Below are 18,561 nucleotides of genomic sequence, written 5' to 3'. Positions count from 1 at the left end.
CAGTAGAACATTGCAGGTTATAGGTGTGCCCGCCAACTCTTTGAAGAAGCTATACATGTTTTTTGGCTTTTATGTTGGCATTGCCGTTGGCGTTTGTGTCAAGAATATCGAATCAGTGGTTCTTAACCGTAGGGAACATCTGCTCTAGCTGGTCCAATTAATAGTAAGTAAGTAAATCACAAGAGCAACCACGCAGCATTAAAACTGAAAAAAACCCTTAACATGTCCAAATGCTCAGCTAGGCATCGCCGTTTGTTGCAATGGGTTTCATTTTAAAAACAGCAGGTGGAGGACGTTTCAGCAGCATGTCCCGCTTTCAGCAAACTTATGGGGTTCTAAGGAGCGGCCAGCCTGCAAATGTTGCACATGCATTTTTAGGGTATCAATATTTCAGCCTTGCTTGCTTAGTACTCTTGGTAGAAGGACAAAGCCTAAATAACCCTTTTGTTTACTTTCACCAGAGGAGGCTTTCACATTAGCAGCCAAAGGAAGAAAACAATCGACCGTGCCAAACCTTTTTTTTTCACAGCAAATAATCAGCTTTCTATTGCGTAAAAGATTGGCAGATTGGTCGGCCATGCGTTTGTTCTGATGTCAGATGCCCTCTCTGAACGACCCCTCTGGTTATCAGGTCTTAGGGCTGGCACGAGATTACACTCATTCGTGCCAATTGAAAGGGCATATATTGCAGTCTGTTTAAACAATCTTTAAACAATAAACAGTGACTCCTAAAGAAGACCGCAGTAGTGAGAGACGGAGAGAGAGATCGAGATGGGCGAGTGATATGGAGAGGGAGAGAGAGAGAGAGAGAGAGAGAGAGAGAGAGGGGGGGGGGGTTAGAGTGGAGAGGCGGTAGAGGGGGGAACGGAGAATCAGTGCGCTCGGCGAGGATACAGCAATCAGCAGCAACAGAACGCGACCAGGAGACACCGTGAGAGTCGGATGACTGAAGGATTATTTGACAGCGCACTATGACACCGAGGGAATGAATGAAGTGAACAACATGCGGTGGAGATAGGAATCAAGGTAAAGCGGTGCACACTGAGGGGTGAAGGACACTTGTTAGGCAACTAGACGCATCTCGGAAAGTGCCGAGTGGGAGGTTTTTGTTGTTCTATCAGCGGTCTCTTGAGATGTTTCCCCCCTGTTTGTCATCTAAATCTAATCTCAAGGCAAGCTCGCTCAAGATTTAGAAAAAAAAGCTCAGAGTAATTGTGTATCGGCAAACTGGAGAGCGGAGTGCTTTAATTGTCTATATCCCCAGGGCTTAACCGCGGGACCACACAGAACAAGGTGTTCAATACTTGATCCCCTCTTTCCTGTAATATCTTTAGTTCAATCTGAAACTGAGACGCGGGGATATGGCGATGTACACAGGATACCCGCGTTTGTGCAGCCACATTAATGGGGAGTAATCCAGTCCATCTGCCACGTAGGGATTTAAATCAGAAGAATGCATGCGGGAAAGTCTAAGCCGCTGTTTGTGTTATAGCGACATTTATGAAGTTTTTAACGGGCTTCTCCGTGCGCGCGTTCCTATAGGTGCGTGTGTGTGTGTCATGTGTGCAAAAGCCAGGTTTTAATTTCAAGCCAACAAAGCAATCGTCCCAACAGCGAGTGTAGCTTTAATATGGGATTATATTGCAATAACCCTTCTCTTATACACTAATGCTGCCCCTGCGCATCTGGGTATGTCTGTGTGTGTGTGTGTGTGTGTGTGTTGAGGTTGGCGTGGCTGGGTATTTAGGGCTTCATTGGGACTTAAAGCTGTTTTCTCTGGTGCAAATTACAGAACGCAAAGGTTAAAAGGTTGGTTTTGGAACAAGATGGCAATTTGTTGTTGCTTCCAGTTAAAGGTTAAATTAACAATACAGTAGGTGGCAGACAGGTTAAGAGAGGCTATATAGTGTGATTTGCACACCACACAAAAAGGAGTGCAGGGACCATTACCACACAAGGCAGAAGCTCTATTTTGTAAGTTGTATAGGGCTGCAAAATATAAGAAAAAAATAGCCTTGAATGACTGAATATCGACTGAATAGTATACGTTATTACTGCAGTTTTGTTTTTTTACAAAACCATTTTCACACACAGTACGTAAAATGAAAATCAACCAATAATCATGAGCAGTTTTCCTTTTTTTTGGAATAAAACTGTGTCAAAAAGAGACTTACCACCCACATCACACCAGCCTAAATGCACACATTTTCTCCCGTTTGGCTTTATACAAATCTAAAAGCTTATAAACTGTGACAGAAACATGGCGACAACATGACAAAAACATAACCATCACTTTTGGCGGTCTTAGCTTTCAAATGAGGCATAACACTGTTGCTCTGCAGTCGAGAAACTTTTAGATTTGGGTAAAAGCCGAACTGGGTTCAGTTCAGGCTCGGTTCAGTCTTAGGGTAAGAGGTTAAAAAACAAAATCAGCACCAAAACAAAGCTAAATGGAACAAAATTAGGAAAATCCTTGACTAAAGGTCAGATGGAAGATGGTTTCATAACATATTGTGGCTTCTTGTCTAATGAATATTGTGTCATATAATATTCCAAAACCCATTAAGTATTAGTAAAAGTCAGTTCAAGGATTTACCGAGATACAAAACTCTGTCATCAAATCTTTCATGACTCGGAAATATGTAACTTATATGCAAATTATTTTCAGGGGAAAAAAAAAGGAATTTGATCATTATTGAAGCTACAAATTTCTGCAACGTCCTCTGAAGTCAATTAAACTGTGTTTACGCATGAAGAGATTCTCATGTTCAATGGGAATTTGTTTTCAGACTGGTGTATCAAACTCTAAAACTCATTTGTCTTTGCAACACAATTACAAACCATTTTACTGGGTTTGTTGACTGTCGTTTCAGACTTGATTGACCGCCTCTTGCACCTGTTTCTGAAAAATGCACAATTTTCTGACAGATTTGTTGATTTTTATTTTGCACAAATTTTGAAATTATGATCAAAATTTTGTGGGTAGTCCCTTTTGTCAGTTTGGCTTGTAAAGGCAATCTTTATTTCAAGTCATCTGCTGCTAACAAGGGTAAACGTACAAAGCTATATAAATACGTACTTCATATACAATACCTCAGTCACCTCTATGGAAATGTCACTTTGTGGAAATCTGGGCTTGGGACCGGCACAAGTCCATTTTGTCGGTGAACAAAATTAAGACACCTCATATGACCGCCTCAAGAGTTTCTGATATGGCATAGTGAATCTAAATCACCGATACAATTAAGAGCAGATAGATAGCATACCAAGTTATGCAAATGACAAACCCGGGAAACCTAATTATTCAAATGCAGAGTTGTTAAATGTCAGATGATAGAGAGACATAAGTGGCTGACACCGGCACTGGGCCAGCTCTTCCGTATAAATTGGCGGGTGTTTGTGTGCCACTGTCACTCAGAGCCACCTCTCCCGACGAGCTGTGAACATGAGACGCGCCGCTGATGAGATCAGGTGAAAGACAAAAGGACTAAAAGTCAGGAGGGCGCGAAGATGGATGGTGCGGGTGGAGAGGAGCAGTGCCACGTGGGCAACCCGGAGAGAGTGGGGTGCGAGGAGGACGGATAGATTGGGGGTTAATGATGGAGAGATTGGACAGGGTGTGGGGACAGGATGAGTAATATGGCACTCGATGGGATAAAAGGGAGAAATATCAGGAGATTCAGTAGATCAGGGCAGGTGAGACAGGAGGATAAAGAGAAGAGGTGCCGGTAAAGACTACACAGCCAAAATGCAAAAAAAATCTCAAATGGGACGTCTGCGTGAGTGGGCATCCTTGTGTAATTTATTCTATTTCACTTTTAACATGATTTGATTCCTTCCAGGCTTTAAATTATGTTTAAATCTTAAAATGTAATGTTTATGTTAGTGTAGCGAAACAGCACATTTAACCCAATTTCAAAGAGACATGGGGAGAAAGCTGAATTTAAACTGTTAGCTCCTCCTCATGTCTAGACATTAGGGCAAGACTTGTGAGACCTGTGAGCTCTCGCAAGTCCATCTGCACATCCCAATTTGTCACATACAATTTTCCGACTTTGAATTTGAGTTTATGGTCACAACACGATGAAACAACTTCCAGTTTATGATTGATCGGTTCGAAGCAACACAGTAGTTTGTGTGTTTTGACTAATTGCTTTTATCGTACACTGGGTTTGTGGCTACAACATTGAACAAGTTGAACAAACCTTCACCTAAACAGAGTCGACAAATCGAGACAATTGGGTATTTCTTGAAACAAATCCCTTCTCCAGGGCCAAATCACAAAACCATCTAAATCAAGATATTTCCAGCTGTCTCGATTTATTGGACTGTTCATTTATCTATCTGGATGTCGGAGAATTTCTGTTTAAATTGCTTATTTTCTCGTGCAGTAGTGGTCCCCAAGGCGTCTGCTGGTGCTCAGGAAATTTGATTAATTTCAATTTAAAGCCAGTAAGTGTTTAGTCCTATACACCACTTCTCTGGCTGGGGACAATGGGCTTTTATTAAAAATCATAGCATTATAAGTTTACTTAATTCGGGACACATTCTTCAACTTCAATAAACACACTGGGGAAGGTCATAAAATCAATCACCGCACGACCTGACATTTCAAAGTGGTAGTGTCACTGACTACGCTGCGAGATAAGATACGCATCTGGAGGCTTGTGAGGAGCACAGACCCACAGACGGGATATCAATTTGAAATATCGACCACTGCTTCATCCCTGTCAGGCACAGTTTAGTCCTGATAGTTTTAGTTGAGTCCTGGTTCAGTCCTAGTTTGACAACTTGCACAATTGCCAAGTTATTTCTTGAGCGTCCAGCTTTAATACTGAACACCTATGGGACATTTGATTTTGGACCGCAGTGGCAGGATCAGTGAAGCAATTACACTGAAGCAAAAAAATAATAATTCTGACCAGCACGGAGCAGCTTTGCTATGACTAAAAAAACAACCATATTTTGGTCTAACTTCCCTCTAGGTTTTAATAAAAGAAAGCCGAAAGCTACCATTCTTTATTAAAGCCGTAACAGAAAACAGGTGCAGACAGGAAGGTAAAATTAATTTGAATGCACTGCTCACTCACTGTGCCTTTTAGCGATGCCACCATGTGCCATTTCCTTGTGCAATATGCAACCCAATAGTCTGACAGCACACTTTCCAATGGTATTGCTCTGCTGGGGAGGCTGTAATGAGGATGGTCTTTGCTATCAGGGGCTGGCACAGTTGCCTCGAACAATGCTTCAGCGAGAAACTTGAATTGTATTGGAAAAGCTAAGATGGTTGGCTCCAGTCGTTAACTTTGGTGGCTGTTTGGGGAAAATGTTGATTTAAGCGCAGCCCAATTAGAAACATCAGAAAGACCCTTAAAAAGCAGAGCAGGTTTCCTGGTTCTTATTCAGTGACCTGAGAATCCGGCTTTGTGCAGTTGGTTTCAAAGGCAAAAAGTTAAGATTCCAGCTCTCTATCTGCATTGCACCTTAAGCAATGAAGAATTTATTGCAAGCACTAACTCCATTAACATTAACTCCTAGCACAACTCCAGCATTAACTCCTAGCACAACCAAAATATTAATTGTGTGGAACTGTATGAAACTGTGCATATTTGGACTTTAAAAACTTTGGCATTGAAGACCAAACTTAAGTCCTCAAAAGTTTAAGAGTTCCAAAAGATGCAGAAATTCTGCTGACAAACTTGTTCTCAGACTCAGTCCATTCAGGTGCAGCAATAAAGTCAGACCTGTAATGAAACACATCACTCCATATTTGAACAGATCAGTGAAGTCCTCTTATTAAAATGAAAGGCTTCGCTCCACTTCGATTTCTATTCATTCATGTGGAAATGAAATCAATCATTCAGCTTTGTTAGGCATGGATCCTAACAATTACTCTCAATTGTCCTCAATAATTTCATTTTTTTTCTCTCGTTTTTATTAACAACATGAAACTTGACATACAGTTGTGCTCAAAAGTTTACATACCGTGGCAGCTTTTTTTTGTTTTGTTTTTTTTGACTATTACTAAGAATATGAAAGATAACACACTTTTCATCAGAGACCATCATTGGCCTTGTTGACAACTAAAATGTGCACCATACCTACTGTGGCGGGGTATGGAGGCGGTTCACTGATGCCACTGGCTCCAGCAGAATAAAGTGAAAGTCCCGTTAGTGACATCTCAGTCTCTTGACATCAATATCATTGAACCACTGTGGGGGGTGCTCAAATGTGGAATTCATGCAAGACAGCCCAGGAACTAGAGGCTTTTTGGCAAGAAGAATGGGCCGCTTTACCATCATTAAAAATAAGGGTCTTTTTTCATTATTTTTGAAAAATAGCTAACTCAGTTGTTTCAGCATAATTATGAGTGGAAAAAAAACAGACCTTTTTGTGTCATCTTTCATATTCTTTGAAAAATAGTGTAAAAGAAAATCAAGAATTCTGCCAGTGTATATAAACTTTTGAGCACATTGTATAATAAACACAACGATCTTTCACCAAAGAAAAAAAAAAAAGAGTGGTGCGCACTGAATGGGTGCTGCTGCCGGATGCTCTCTCATCAAATGCAATTTCTCCATCTGTGAGATCAATAAAGTATCATCTTATCTTATCTTAACAGTGTTGTAATATGTGGAACTGAAGACTAGATGTATAGTGTTAGCCTAATTTCATTCAATTTAAATTTAAATTTCAAGCGGACGATAATTGACATGTCCAGGAAGCTCAGAAGATCCTGACAGTAAAATTTTCATCAAAATAAAAAAAAATAAACCTCCTGTTCCCACACACTTTAAAAAGAAGAACATTTATTTGCATTGTGAAGTAGTAATACAGATCTTAAGAAATAATATGCAACAATAATATGCAACTGCTAAATTGGCTTAGCGACAGCCAAGGAAGATAAATTACTACATTACCATCATGCACAGAGTGGCTGTCTCAAAGGGCTCCCAAAGTGCCAGTTTATTTTACTCCGGTGGTAAGGAGGCAGGTGATAGTCAGGAGAATTCGGGAGGTTACAGCGCAGTAAAGCGTTCGCTGCTAAACTCGCTCCCACACGGGCGGTCAATCGGACTGAGAAATGAGCGTCACCTTCAAGCGACAGCGACTCGACTCAGTGGAGCATCGGGTGCTCTGTTACAAGTCCAAAGACATGGGTGCCTGGCCTGCACCTTAACACAGCCACAAAATTGGACTCGCTGTCGGCCCGTGCAGTAGATAATCCCTTAAAAGCCCTGACTCACTAACTGGTAAATCAAATGTATTGCTCGTGTAAACCGATTTAATGAAAAGATGCACCTGGAAGAGACAGAGACAGCTGTACTGTGTGTTTTCTCTCCACCCCCAATCAAATCAACGTTTGTTTTCTTTCTTTTGTTCTTTTTTGTATTTTCACAATTGAAAAACAAAAACAAAAAAACAAACATGACAGAGATATCAAACATGATCCTAACGCTATTGTTTCTGTGGAGTGTCTATTTTCAGTTCCATGTCACCCCTATGTCTTTGCTCTTCAACTACTTACGTAAAAGCTAACTAACACTTATACACAGTACAGTATACTTTACAGTACGTTTAAGAGAAGCTGCCTCAAAGCCTTTGTAGTCTGATGAGAGGGAAGCAGCATTTAGTGATGTCAGCTTTGATTATCTCCAACAAACTCTGACACTGACAGCAAAGTGTGTCTTTGCATGCTGCCACAACTTTCCTCCGTTTCTCTTCCCCTCATGACTTGTCTTGTCCTTTATGCTCATCCTTTCTCATGGAGTTTCTTTGTAATACTCAACAGTGGTAGCGCCTCTGTTTCTCTACTCCTTGCTTGCTTTTGCTTTTGATAAACCGGAGGTGTCATGTGACGTGGGTGTGTGTCTACGATTAAATATAGAGACCAAGGGGGAAAGGAGAGTAGGCTAAATCAAAGATGCACATGACAGAGAGTGATGGGGAGGTGTGAGAACAAAGAGCAGCGAAGCTGAAAAAGTGATAGGTTGCCGGCCATATTTGATGACAAAGCAGGGGGAACGCATAAGTATGAATAAAAAGGTGACTATTGTGTTGTGTCTGGGAACTTTAGCGGTGAACAGTGCATGTTGAAGGAGGTGCAAAGACAGAGGAAGGACTTAGCAGGTGTGAATGAGTCTGCAGCTTGAAAATGAGCCGAAGTAAAATTACCTTCAATTGACTTAGACTGAAATCCCAAGGCACAGCAAAGAGACCAAAGCACTCACTATAACATATGCATGAACATCTGCGGCCTTCTCCACAAAAGCTGTTCCCAAGAAAATATCAACACTATCGGCACTTTCTCTCCGCAAACAACCTGCTCTGCTAGCTCTCTTTATTTACCAAGTGGTGCGGATTCACAAACAGAATTAAGTTACAGAAAACATAAGTGGGAGGATGAGAGTGTTTTGGGAAGGGCTAACTCATCAGTTTTCAGGCCCAACTCACGCCCTAAGTCAAATCAACGGCACGAAAGACTGTTTCCAGACTAGTTGAGTAATTAGGCGTCTTTCCATAGGAGCGAAGCGGTACGGGGCGCCCAAAAGGTGATTTAAGCCACTCCAACCTGCAGGGCAACTTCTGCAGTGGGGTCTAGAGCGGTTTGCCTCAGACTGGTTCACTAAAGGAGGAGCTGCACAACGCTACGGATTTATTGGAAGATGAATGCACGCTCGAGCAAATACAACAAGCCTAACAGAAGAAATAAACATAAATTTACTTGAACCTGCTTTGACGATCAGTTAATGTTGAGTTACATTGGGAACTATCCGAGCCTGAGTTATCCAAGTTATGTTCAATTCCCTGTCAAGTTTAATGTGCTGATGTGTGTCTCAGCGGTAGACCACAATTATCTTTGTAATTTCTCGCATCGAACAATGTCTGATAATGGTCAAAGAGAGTTTCAAGTTGCAGTTACATCTCGAGTGTGAATGTTTTTAAGCCTTAATTATAACTATATTTGCTCACATTAAGGGATTGAGCCCTCCATACAAACTACTCAATTAAATCAGTAATTACGGATAAGCTTGATTTGAGCATAATGTAGCGTTTACAGGGACATGTTTGTAATGGATAGCAGTAAACACAATACACAGGAAACCATATAAGTCTAACTATTACTTTGAAGTGCACATATAGGCTACTTACAATCAAAAGTGACATGACCCAGGTCAAAATGTGCAATGGTATGAATCACAGTGATCCTGTCTCTCACCCTGAATACTTACGAACTCTTCCGAGCCATAGCGGGCCCTCGACCGTCAGTCTGTATTAGCACCTGTCTCTGTGGTGGAAGCTCTTGATGTTGACAGAAAACCTTGAGCATGGATTTGGCAAGTGAGGACCTCTTAAGGGATCTCAAAACCCTCTTGAAGCAGTCATAAAATCCAGGCATTATTTCATGTAATATTGCTCAGTATACCCCTTTGACCTTCTTCTGAGGAAATGTGCTCTTTCGCCAGCTGGGACCAACAAGCTCATTCTCTTTCTGTGCAATACAAGATTGATGTTTTTTTGCTATCAGCTGCTATAGTACAGCAAAACTGTAAGGGGAAAAAAACAAATCACAGAAAGATAGATACAATGCTACATAGTGCATCTACAAGAATGCATGGAAAGAATTGTTGTGAATTGCAATACAACAGCGCCAGCTACAAAAAACACTCTAACCCAATTTAAGACACTGGCAAATTAATCAATTAAATAACTTGTTTGTCCATTGACATTGTCTGAAGCAGTAGTAAAACAAACCACATGTACCAAAAAGGGCAGAATGTTTAAATTGTATATCCAGCACGAATGGTGTTGAGGACGTAAGCATTTAGTAACTCAGATCACAGGGTCTACTCAGAAACTCACAACATTATCCTGCGATTTCTCAGAGACAAGCTGGACAGGATTTAGAGCATTGCCTTGCTAACCCCCACCCACCTGCTGGTCTAATAAGAGGTTGATAGAGTTCTATTGATCCAGTCAATGTGTGCATTCAGTCAACGTTGAAGCCATAATATGGAGCTTTAAGTGTCTGTGTCAAGTTCCCAATCTGGCCATTTCATGCTTTCACCCTTTTCTTTACATTTCAGCCATTTATTGCCTTTGCTTTTTCTTTCAGATCAAATCTAAAATCTTCCCGTTCATCATGAGAGGACTATTATTGAAAAACAAGGAGATTCCTGCAGTCATCACTGTCTTCACCAGTGAAGAGGAAGTCTTTAATGGCAATTATTGGATTGCTAGATTGTGAACTGTCTTCGGGTTTCCCAAACAACTCCCTGAGCAATTCTCATCAGAGGCGTGTGCCAATCCTCAGAACGCCACACTCCCTGGCTGATGGCATCACATGCCACCCTCCCCTTCAGCTCCTCGGGGGGCTAAGCGGCCCCTCAGAGCAGTATGGGTAGGAGGGTTACAGACCCTGCAAACCCAGTGCCTGCTCTGGGAGTTCCTCTGGCTGGGGGGCGATGGGGCCCGCTGTGCAGTGTTGGAGTGCAGACTTCTCCAGGGCTAAGACTTCTCCGCTCAATCAAACGACAGAGCAGACTTCCACCTTCCACCTCAGAACGCCCACTGCCCATAGCAACAGAGAAAACAACACATGCAAAGACAGCTGCCAACCCAAGTGACAACATCAGTCCACCTGTGTCCAAGGAGACGTCTCAGAATGAGATCAACAGCTTGACACAAGACGACATGGGGTCACAGGGGTCCGGCAGTGGCATTTACTGCCAGATCAAAGCTATACAGAGTAATCCCAAGGACACTCGAGGTAAAAAGACTGCACGATATGCAAATGGCAGCGTGGTTACCTCAGACGCTGTGGGTGGGGTGTGCAGTGATAGCACAGAGGGCAAGGAGCCAAACAGAGAGAGGAGAAGAGTTCAGTCACTCCGTGGAGAAGGCCATCGCACAGTCGCCAAAACAACCAGCGTCTCTACTACAGTTCACGCCACTCCACCGCGCCCCTGCCGTGTCATGGCTTCGTCCCCGTCCCGTATGTGTGCCACATGTGGGCGGAGGCGCTCGCAGATTACACAGTGTACTGGAGCATGTCGCAGAAGGCCGGCTGCTCAAATCACCGCTAGCCAGACTTTACCTAATCCTGCTCGAAAACAGTCCATGCCAGCCCAACCCCGAAAGGACTCATCCACTGTGGACACCAAGACCAATGCCAAAACCACATATGTGGCAAAGTCGCAAACATTTGTTAAGCCCAGCCAAATACCACAGCTGTCCCACACTATACCAAAAACACAGAGGTCACATTCAAAACAGTCACTGAACAAGACCAATCAGTCCAATCAGCAGCCACGGCCGCAGTCTGCAGACTTCACCCTGTACAAGGACTCTGCTACACAAACTGTAGATACACACAACATTAGAGACCGAGCCACATCTGCAATGGAGGCAAAAGAAACACAACAGGAATTACAGAAAATTGAACTAATACAAGCACATACATCAGTCAATAATAATATAAATCCTTTGGCCTCATCTAACCTCACAAACTCTAGCAGCACCCCGCCTCTACCCCCCAAAACCAGCTCCAAAACGTCCACACCCGTTCTGCAAACCAAAAACGAGACTAAAGACGACTGCTCCGATAGCAAACAAAAGGATTATACAAAACAGAAGAGTAAATCATTTGAGGACCACGTTCTGCCTTGCACGACCCATTTGAAAGCACAATGCAATGGGGCTCCCGGGGGGCTCTTTGCGGGACATGTGGGACATGGGCCGCGAGGACTGGAGGGACAGCTTCAGAATGTGGAGGAGAACCTATTGTCCAACCAGGAGAAGATCAAGGTGCTTCTCAATGTCATTCAAGACCTGGAGAAAAGCAAGGCACTGAGCGAAGGGTAAGAGATTTCTATTTTACATTTTTTTAAACATTTTTTAATAGTTAATAAGCACTCTATACTCGTTACCGGAAATTATGTTAATCTTCTGATTTTTCTTGATACTTCCGTTGATCAAAGTTTTGGTCTGGGCCAGAAATGGACCGTCAATGCCTATGTTAGATGGCACCAGTAAACGCAAATCCACTTTTACTTGTACTTTTACTTGTTTACCTGTGTTTTATGCAGGCCATATAGCAATGCATTTATTTAAAGGCCCTACAATACACATTTTGTCCCGTTTTAGATCCAGAGAAGTAAAAATGTACAAACCTGAGGATGCTGCGGTAGAGCGAGCTCAGCAAGAGCATGCAGCGCTGTAGATTGACAGCATATTTGAGTTTTCATGGAAACACATACCGACAGGCTTTCTAGTCGGTGGAATAGATTTTAAATGTCAGAGCTTTGGAGACTTGCTGTGGCCTGTACTTTTGAGTGTGACATAATCCTGTAGGGATGTACAACACTACCTGCCCGCTTCTAACCCTTCTTGCTGCTTACATCTCCTTTTTCTTTTATCTAATTTTTCACAAGAAGATGACTCTACCCCCCTCCCTCTCAGAGACGCAGTTAGTTCCTTTCAGATGTAGTTTAAAGGCTTCATCCCTGCCATCATCCTTGATCTTTCTTGTGTTTGTCCCAATCGGGTATTCTCAATCAACAGCTTTCTCGCGCTCCTCTTTGCTGCAGGCTATTCACCCTCTCATCACCTCTGCAATCGCTTCTTGTCTCTCTTGCTAATTAATACTAAATCTCCTTACCTCCGTTGCTTTCTCGATCCCCATTACATAAATATCTTCAGCAAATTGCGATTCTTTCTTCTATACCACATTCTCTCGGCCCCTGACAGCCCGGTACTGCGTTATGTCTCTTTTGGTTCTCATGACTGTTCATTCTTGGTTCACCTCTGACCTTTGCTGTCAATATTGTTAGTCTCTTACCATCCAGACATGGCTCTTTCCACAATTCACTGCCCTCCCCTTTCTCCAGTGCCCCGCTTCTTTAAAAAAAAAAAAAAAAAAACTCTCCTTCATACACCCCTGGATGATCTCTTCTTTCATAGCTGCATGTCTAACCGATATCTTTACACCATCATTCTGTTCAGGGTCAACACATGTTTCTGGCTCTCAGATAATCCCTTTCAGATTAGCTTCCAGGAGTATAATTGATGTTGCTGCACCTACGTTAGTGTCCTCCACTGGTTCCTATGACGATAGAAGATTACTAATGTTTTACTGTGTTGTGTATTGGATGGTATTAATGAGGATGTGCGTCCCTAGTGCACACAGGGTTGCTAATAGGAAATCATGACAACAGCATTAAGTAGATCAGTATTTTCCAACTGGGGTACACTTGGCAGGGAGAACTTGGAATTGTTTCAGATTTAATAATTATTTTCTAACACAACACCTCACCTTTTTTTTTTTAACAATTAAAGGCCCAATACCTATTTTTTTTTAATACAAACAATTACAGTGGAAGCCACTCAATTGATATGTTCGTTGTGAGCCAAATTCATTCCTAACATATTTGTAGCATCCCAATTCTTCACAGGGATGAGTTTATATGCAACTTGCAGGGTCACTTTCACAGAACTGCCAGAAAACTAGCGTAAATACGGTATTTTATAATTTGATGCACAGTGTTTTTTTTTTTTTTAAACAAAACAAAAGGAGAACAAAACCAATTTAGTTCAACTTCTTGAAAAATAAATCAGGTATAATGCCTTTAATAGGTATTTTAGTTGATCAACAGTAATCTCTGATACATATCAGGGAAAAACAAACTATTAAAATAAACATATTAACTCATTTACACAGACTTTGTTATTAAAATGTCTTTTTTTATCAACATAAATCAGCCTTCATCTACACGGTTCAGAACAGGGGCAGCCAAAATATCTTGGCAAAATGAGGCGTTTCATTACATGGCATACAGAATGAGCTTGTCATGCATCGTTTTGATCCAACTTTAGTTTGCAACACTTCTGAACAGTCCTTCATCTCCACTGACATTGCTAATGTTGCTGCTTGATAATGATAACGTTGGTCAAAGGGATTGGATGCTAATGATTAATTTTGACCTATGTGCTACATTTACTGCATGTCCGTGGAATAGATATTACTTCGATATTCTCTTTTTAAACTTTTCAAACCATCAGCAACATTGTGAATGTTGAACTTGAAACCTTGTAAGCCAGCACGAATGTATTTCATTTAAATGATGTAACCTGAGGGACATGTGTTCTTTCTGCAGTCGCAGCTCATACAGAACAGGTCAGGACATTAACAACTGCTCCACCTGCCAAAAGACCGCCTGCATCATTTACAGGTAAATATATTTCTTGTTTCAGGGCATTCATCTACTTGTACACATCTCCACATAATTAGAGGTTACATGGAAGAGTATAAACTGCGGAAGGGGTGAAACATTGATTACTACACAATCTGAAATAGGTAAATTTGTATTGTGACCAAAAAGGGATCTAACATGATTTACAAATTAATTTTAGGCTAAAAATGAAATGTCTTTCCAAGAAACCTATTTAGCCAGAAAACACACACCACTAAAGCAGCCCCTAAATGATCTGTTTCCCTTTTCAGCCATCCCCAGTGTGTGTGACCTAAATAAGTAATTGCATTCACAGATCCTCGGCTGAGCAACGTCCTCACAATCTGATTGTATACACTTGGCTTTAATCCTCTCAATGTGTTTATTTTTTCAACTTTTCATTAAGAAAATCTTCTTCTGACAATAATCGCTCATATGCCCTGTTCTCGCATTAAAAATATGCTGCTCTTGCAGGTTGTATTAATCAAAGAAACATTGAGTATAAAATAATGCTTGTAGAGATACCCGCTTGGCTTGGAAGAATGTGAGTTGTAAATCCTACAGTGAATTCGTCTTTCAAATCATGTATGTTTCTTCCTGTGGCTGTCATATCATGTCTCCATGCTCACTCTGTTGTATTCCCCTTATTCCAATTAACTCAGCAGGGTTTCAGTTGTTTGAAATAGGCACCAAAAAGGATCTTGTAGGAGAAAACCATCTCTAAAGACCATACACAGAACCATAAATAAATAAAACTACCTCCTGAATGTATGACGACCTACAGCACAGGGCAGCAATGTGTGTAATTCTAGCAAATAAACATTTCTCCACTCTATATCCTTCAGTTTTGTATTGGTGTACTGCGCATGATATTACATCTCATAAAAATGTAAATGAGCCTGATAAATGTTTATGCATGTGCTTCCTCATTATCCGTGAACAAGATATATTTCTGCTCTGTAAATAAAAAGCAAACAAATGTCGAGCAATGCCATCACAATTGGTCTTTACCACATACTTGCGTAAGGCATTCAAAGGCACGCATACCTGGTTTCAAAGACAAAAAGTCACTTGACCTCATGGATGTTGAAAAGTACAACACAGAGTTTGATAAGGGTTGACAGCTGGGGTTGCTGTTGTCGCTGTCACCGCTAATTAATCCGAACATTGAGAAATGAGAGAGGGAGGACACACACTGAAAGGCTTGGGTTGTCACAAAGCTCTCCGAGATAAGACACAAAGATCAGATGAGAGAAACATAAACTTGGTGCTGGGAATAATTAATGAATTTGATGATGTGCAATGCAGAGAGGCTATCGCGAGCGAGGAACCACACATGGTACAAAACCGCTTGCAGATAAGCACCAAGCCTAACAGATTTGTCTCAATCTGTTGTAAAGAAGCAACAAAAGAGCGGCATATGGCACAAACAGAGAGGGGTAAAACGACATAGAATAAAAACTCCACAAGAGCAACAAAGTGAGTGAGAGAGGAGCAGGTGCACTACTTGACCTGAATGATTGAAATATATATTCTTTCATGACAAGTGTTTTTGAACAATACGTTCTTTGTTTGAGGCAAGGTATTGTGGCGTTATCATTTATTCATGACAGACATCTTTCTTCCTCCATTCTTCTCCATGCCCTCCACAGCTTTTACGTCTGTTCTCTCATTACTTTACTCTGGCACATTGCTCTTTTGGGGGGAGCCAAGGCATAGCGGCTCTTCCCCCAAGTCTCCTGTGGCAGTCTTTTTTTTTACTCCTATAGCTCCTTCTTTCATGTCCCATCTCTTGACTCAGTGATCACAATCCTCTGTTAGACCAAATTTCTTCATCAATCCTCCTCTCCGTCTCCTGACACAAGTCTCAGACCTATGATGCGGGCAATATCTTTTACGAGTTACAGGAACCCAGCAATTACCCTTAATATATTATGCATACTGACAGGTCAAGTCATTCAAGCTGGGAGGCCCTTTTACCATTTTCAAGTTATAAATGGAGGAGGTAATGGAGAATAAATGGTTGGCTGCTACCCCAGCTGCAAATGTTTGTAATAAACTGACTCAACTACAAGGAAAGTTGGTACCCCAGCTTCAACCAAGCCATGTTAATCTTTAAAAAAAAAAACATAACTAATGATGGTAGCAACAAAATAAAGAACATACTCAAAAGCATGTAATTCAATATATTAAGGCAATCCTTGATATTACAATATAGCAGTTGTGACATGCCCAGGTAATAAACTACAAAATGGAGCTTTTATGCAAGGAGTGTGTCTGGGAATGAGAATGAACAAGCTTGATCGTGTTTACAGTGGTCAGTGTCTTTAAAAAGAAAGTCACGTAATAGTACTGAAGTTATGTCGCATAGGAAGTAGCCCTGTGTGATCCAAGGCTATAGCTTCTAATGATGGTTTTAATAAAAGTGTTCGAACACACAATGTAGTTACTGCATAAAAGACGGTCATGATACGCCTGCTTGTTTACATGTGATTTGCTGGATGAAGGTAATCTGGTGGTGGGCGGAGCTGTCCTTCTCTTCTTGTGTGCCCACATGGCTCATTACCGCCAGATGCTTGTCTCTCAAAAGGCCACTCCCCCTCGTGTCTCTCCCGCATAACAAAACAAGACATTGCAAAGAAAAGCGGACCTCAAAACGCACTTCACAATGACCTGCAGCCGTGGACACTTCACAGGCGAGCTTAGAAAGGACAGAGGGTAAGATGAGAGAGGATGAGAAAATGCATATGGAGAATATAGAGAAGAAAAGCCTAGCAGGACAGCTTTGAACGCATCAGAAGTCATCTCCAGGCTCCATGCTCTTCATCCTTTTTAGCTCCACCATTTTGCAAATTCTCTCCTCCACCTTCTTCTTTCCTGCATCACTTTTCCTTCTCCTCCCACTTCTCTCATCCCAGCAGCCTGTGATCTACTGGTGCATGAAGAAGCACAAGATCTGGACGTGAAATGAGTGCAAAGTAAAAGCCTATATTATCAAAGCATGTGTGTGCGAGCATGCTGAGGGTGCATTTGCGGAAGGTGGAAACAATCTCACTTTGGAAATTGTATATGCATAAGTTATCTTCAAGGTGTTGTCAGCGTTTCACAATATGGCCTCCTTGTTTTTATTGCCTCAACCAAACACTTTACCTCCTACATTCATAACATTGTCTTTAAATGGAAAACTTGTGTAACTAACAGTTTTTGTATGCACTGAGCCTTGACATTTGTCTTGTTACTGCAGCGTGGAGCATGATTTCCGGCAGCAAGAAGGACGTTTCCAGGGAGTTATGGAGGCTCTGGAAGGGGAATATGATGTGCCTGCAACCGCTCAGACCAAAACCATGCCAGCTTCATCCTCAGGCCGTCCAAGTACTAAGGCAAAAGTCAAGAAACTACGCAAAAAGTGTTTCTGGTGGCTATAAGCATCTATGGAGGAAACTGTTTTGCATTGGAATCCCAACATCTTCACTGTTTGTTACTGAGTGTACTGGCCTTCCAACAAAGGGATGTCTGCACGGACAGAGGAGGTTTATGGGACACTGGCCGTCTCTACAATAATTTGTACTCACCAATAAAATGGAAGTCAGAGCACAGGTTTGTGGTAACAAGTGCTGGCATTTTTGATGAAGCGGTGACATTTGAGATGGCACACAAGCGTTATGTTTGTCAGGGAGCTGAGCGGATGTGCTAAGCTACAGAGACATTTTCATCTGATTATAGAGTGGCAGCGTGCCACGTAGTTATTTGTTAGTAGTGACAGAAAGAACTAATCTCCTTATTACTGCAAATATATAATCAAAATAAATACTATGTTACACACAGACGTGTGCCGTACATCAATGTATCTGCAACAAACTGTACATGAACCAACTACATACAGAAACTGCAGTACTATTATTAGCCTGTATTCAGGTCATTCGTTTTCACAGAAGGCAAAAGTACCAAAAACGTACCACAAAATCCAATGAATGTAGAGCATGAACTCAGAATATGAACGAGCGCTTGGGCATTCTTATGTATATGCCTTTTCATTGTAGCCTTTTAGAGAAAAAAAACAGTTCAACTTGAATGTTTTACTGCAATAATCGTGAATCTCAATGGAGAAGATATGCATTATAGTATTTATTTACTCTGGTGACTGAAAGCTGACGGAACACGTCTAGGTCTGTGTGGTCACCATTGTACTCGTCATCACAATGTTAATTATAATCGCCCCGTCATTTCACAAGTTGAGAAGTAGAGGCTAAACAACAAATGGAAAGCTCCAGTTTTAATTCTGACCATCTGTTAGTGCTTCAATGAAAAGTTGATTTATGAGCTTGCAGTT

General features: G+C 41.6%; 2 protein-coding genes across 3 annotated transcripts in view; one reads left to right on the top strand and one right to left on the bottom strand.

The window, feature by feature from the left end:
* Positions 1 to 18,561, bottom strand: part of dock2 (dedicator of cytokinesis 2) — a 92,168-nt gene that overhangs the window by 31,203 nt on the left and 42,404 nt on the right. The gene's annotated exons all lie outside the window — the stretch shown is intronic.
* On the top strand, positions 866 to 17,914 carry insyn2b (inhibitory synaptic factor family member 2B). The gene is made up of 4 exons (XM_079557459.1): positions 866 to 1,026; positions 10,118 to 11,861; positions 14,157 to 14,231; positions 17,476 to 17,914. The coding sequence occupies exons 2-4, from the start codon at positions 10,399 to 10,401 to the stop codon at positions 17,654 to 17,656; spliced, it is 1,719 nt and encodes a 572-aa protein (XP_079413585.1). The 5' UTR covers positions 866 to 1,026; positions 10,118 to 10,398; the 3' UTR covers positions 17,657 to 17,914.

This window comes from Gobius niger (genome assembly GCF_951799975.1).
Source record: "Gobius niger genome assembly, chromosome: 5".
Lineage (NCBI taxonomy): Eukaryota > Metazoa > Chordata > Actinopteri > Gobiiformes > Gobiidae > Gobius > Gobius niger.
Note: the sequence above shows the minus strand (reverse complement) of the source record. Positions and strands in the feature narration are given on the sequence as shown.

Coding starts and splice junctions, on each gene's coding strand:
- insyn2b (XM_079557459.1), top strand. CDS start 10,399: ATGGGTAGGAGGGTTACAGACCCTGCAAACCCAGTGCCTGCTCTGGGA. Junction 11,862..14,156: donor AGCAAGGCACTGAGCGAAGG/GTAAGAGATTTC, acceptor TTCTTTCTGCAG/TCGCAGCTCATACAGAACAG. Junction 14,232..17,475: donor ACCGCCTGCATCATTTACAG/GTAAATATATTT, acceptor TTGTTACTGCAG/CGTGGAGCATGATTTCCGGC.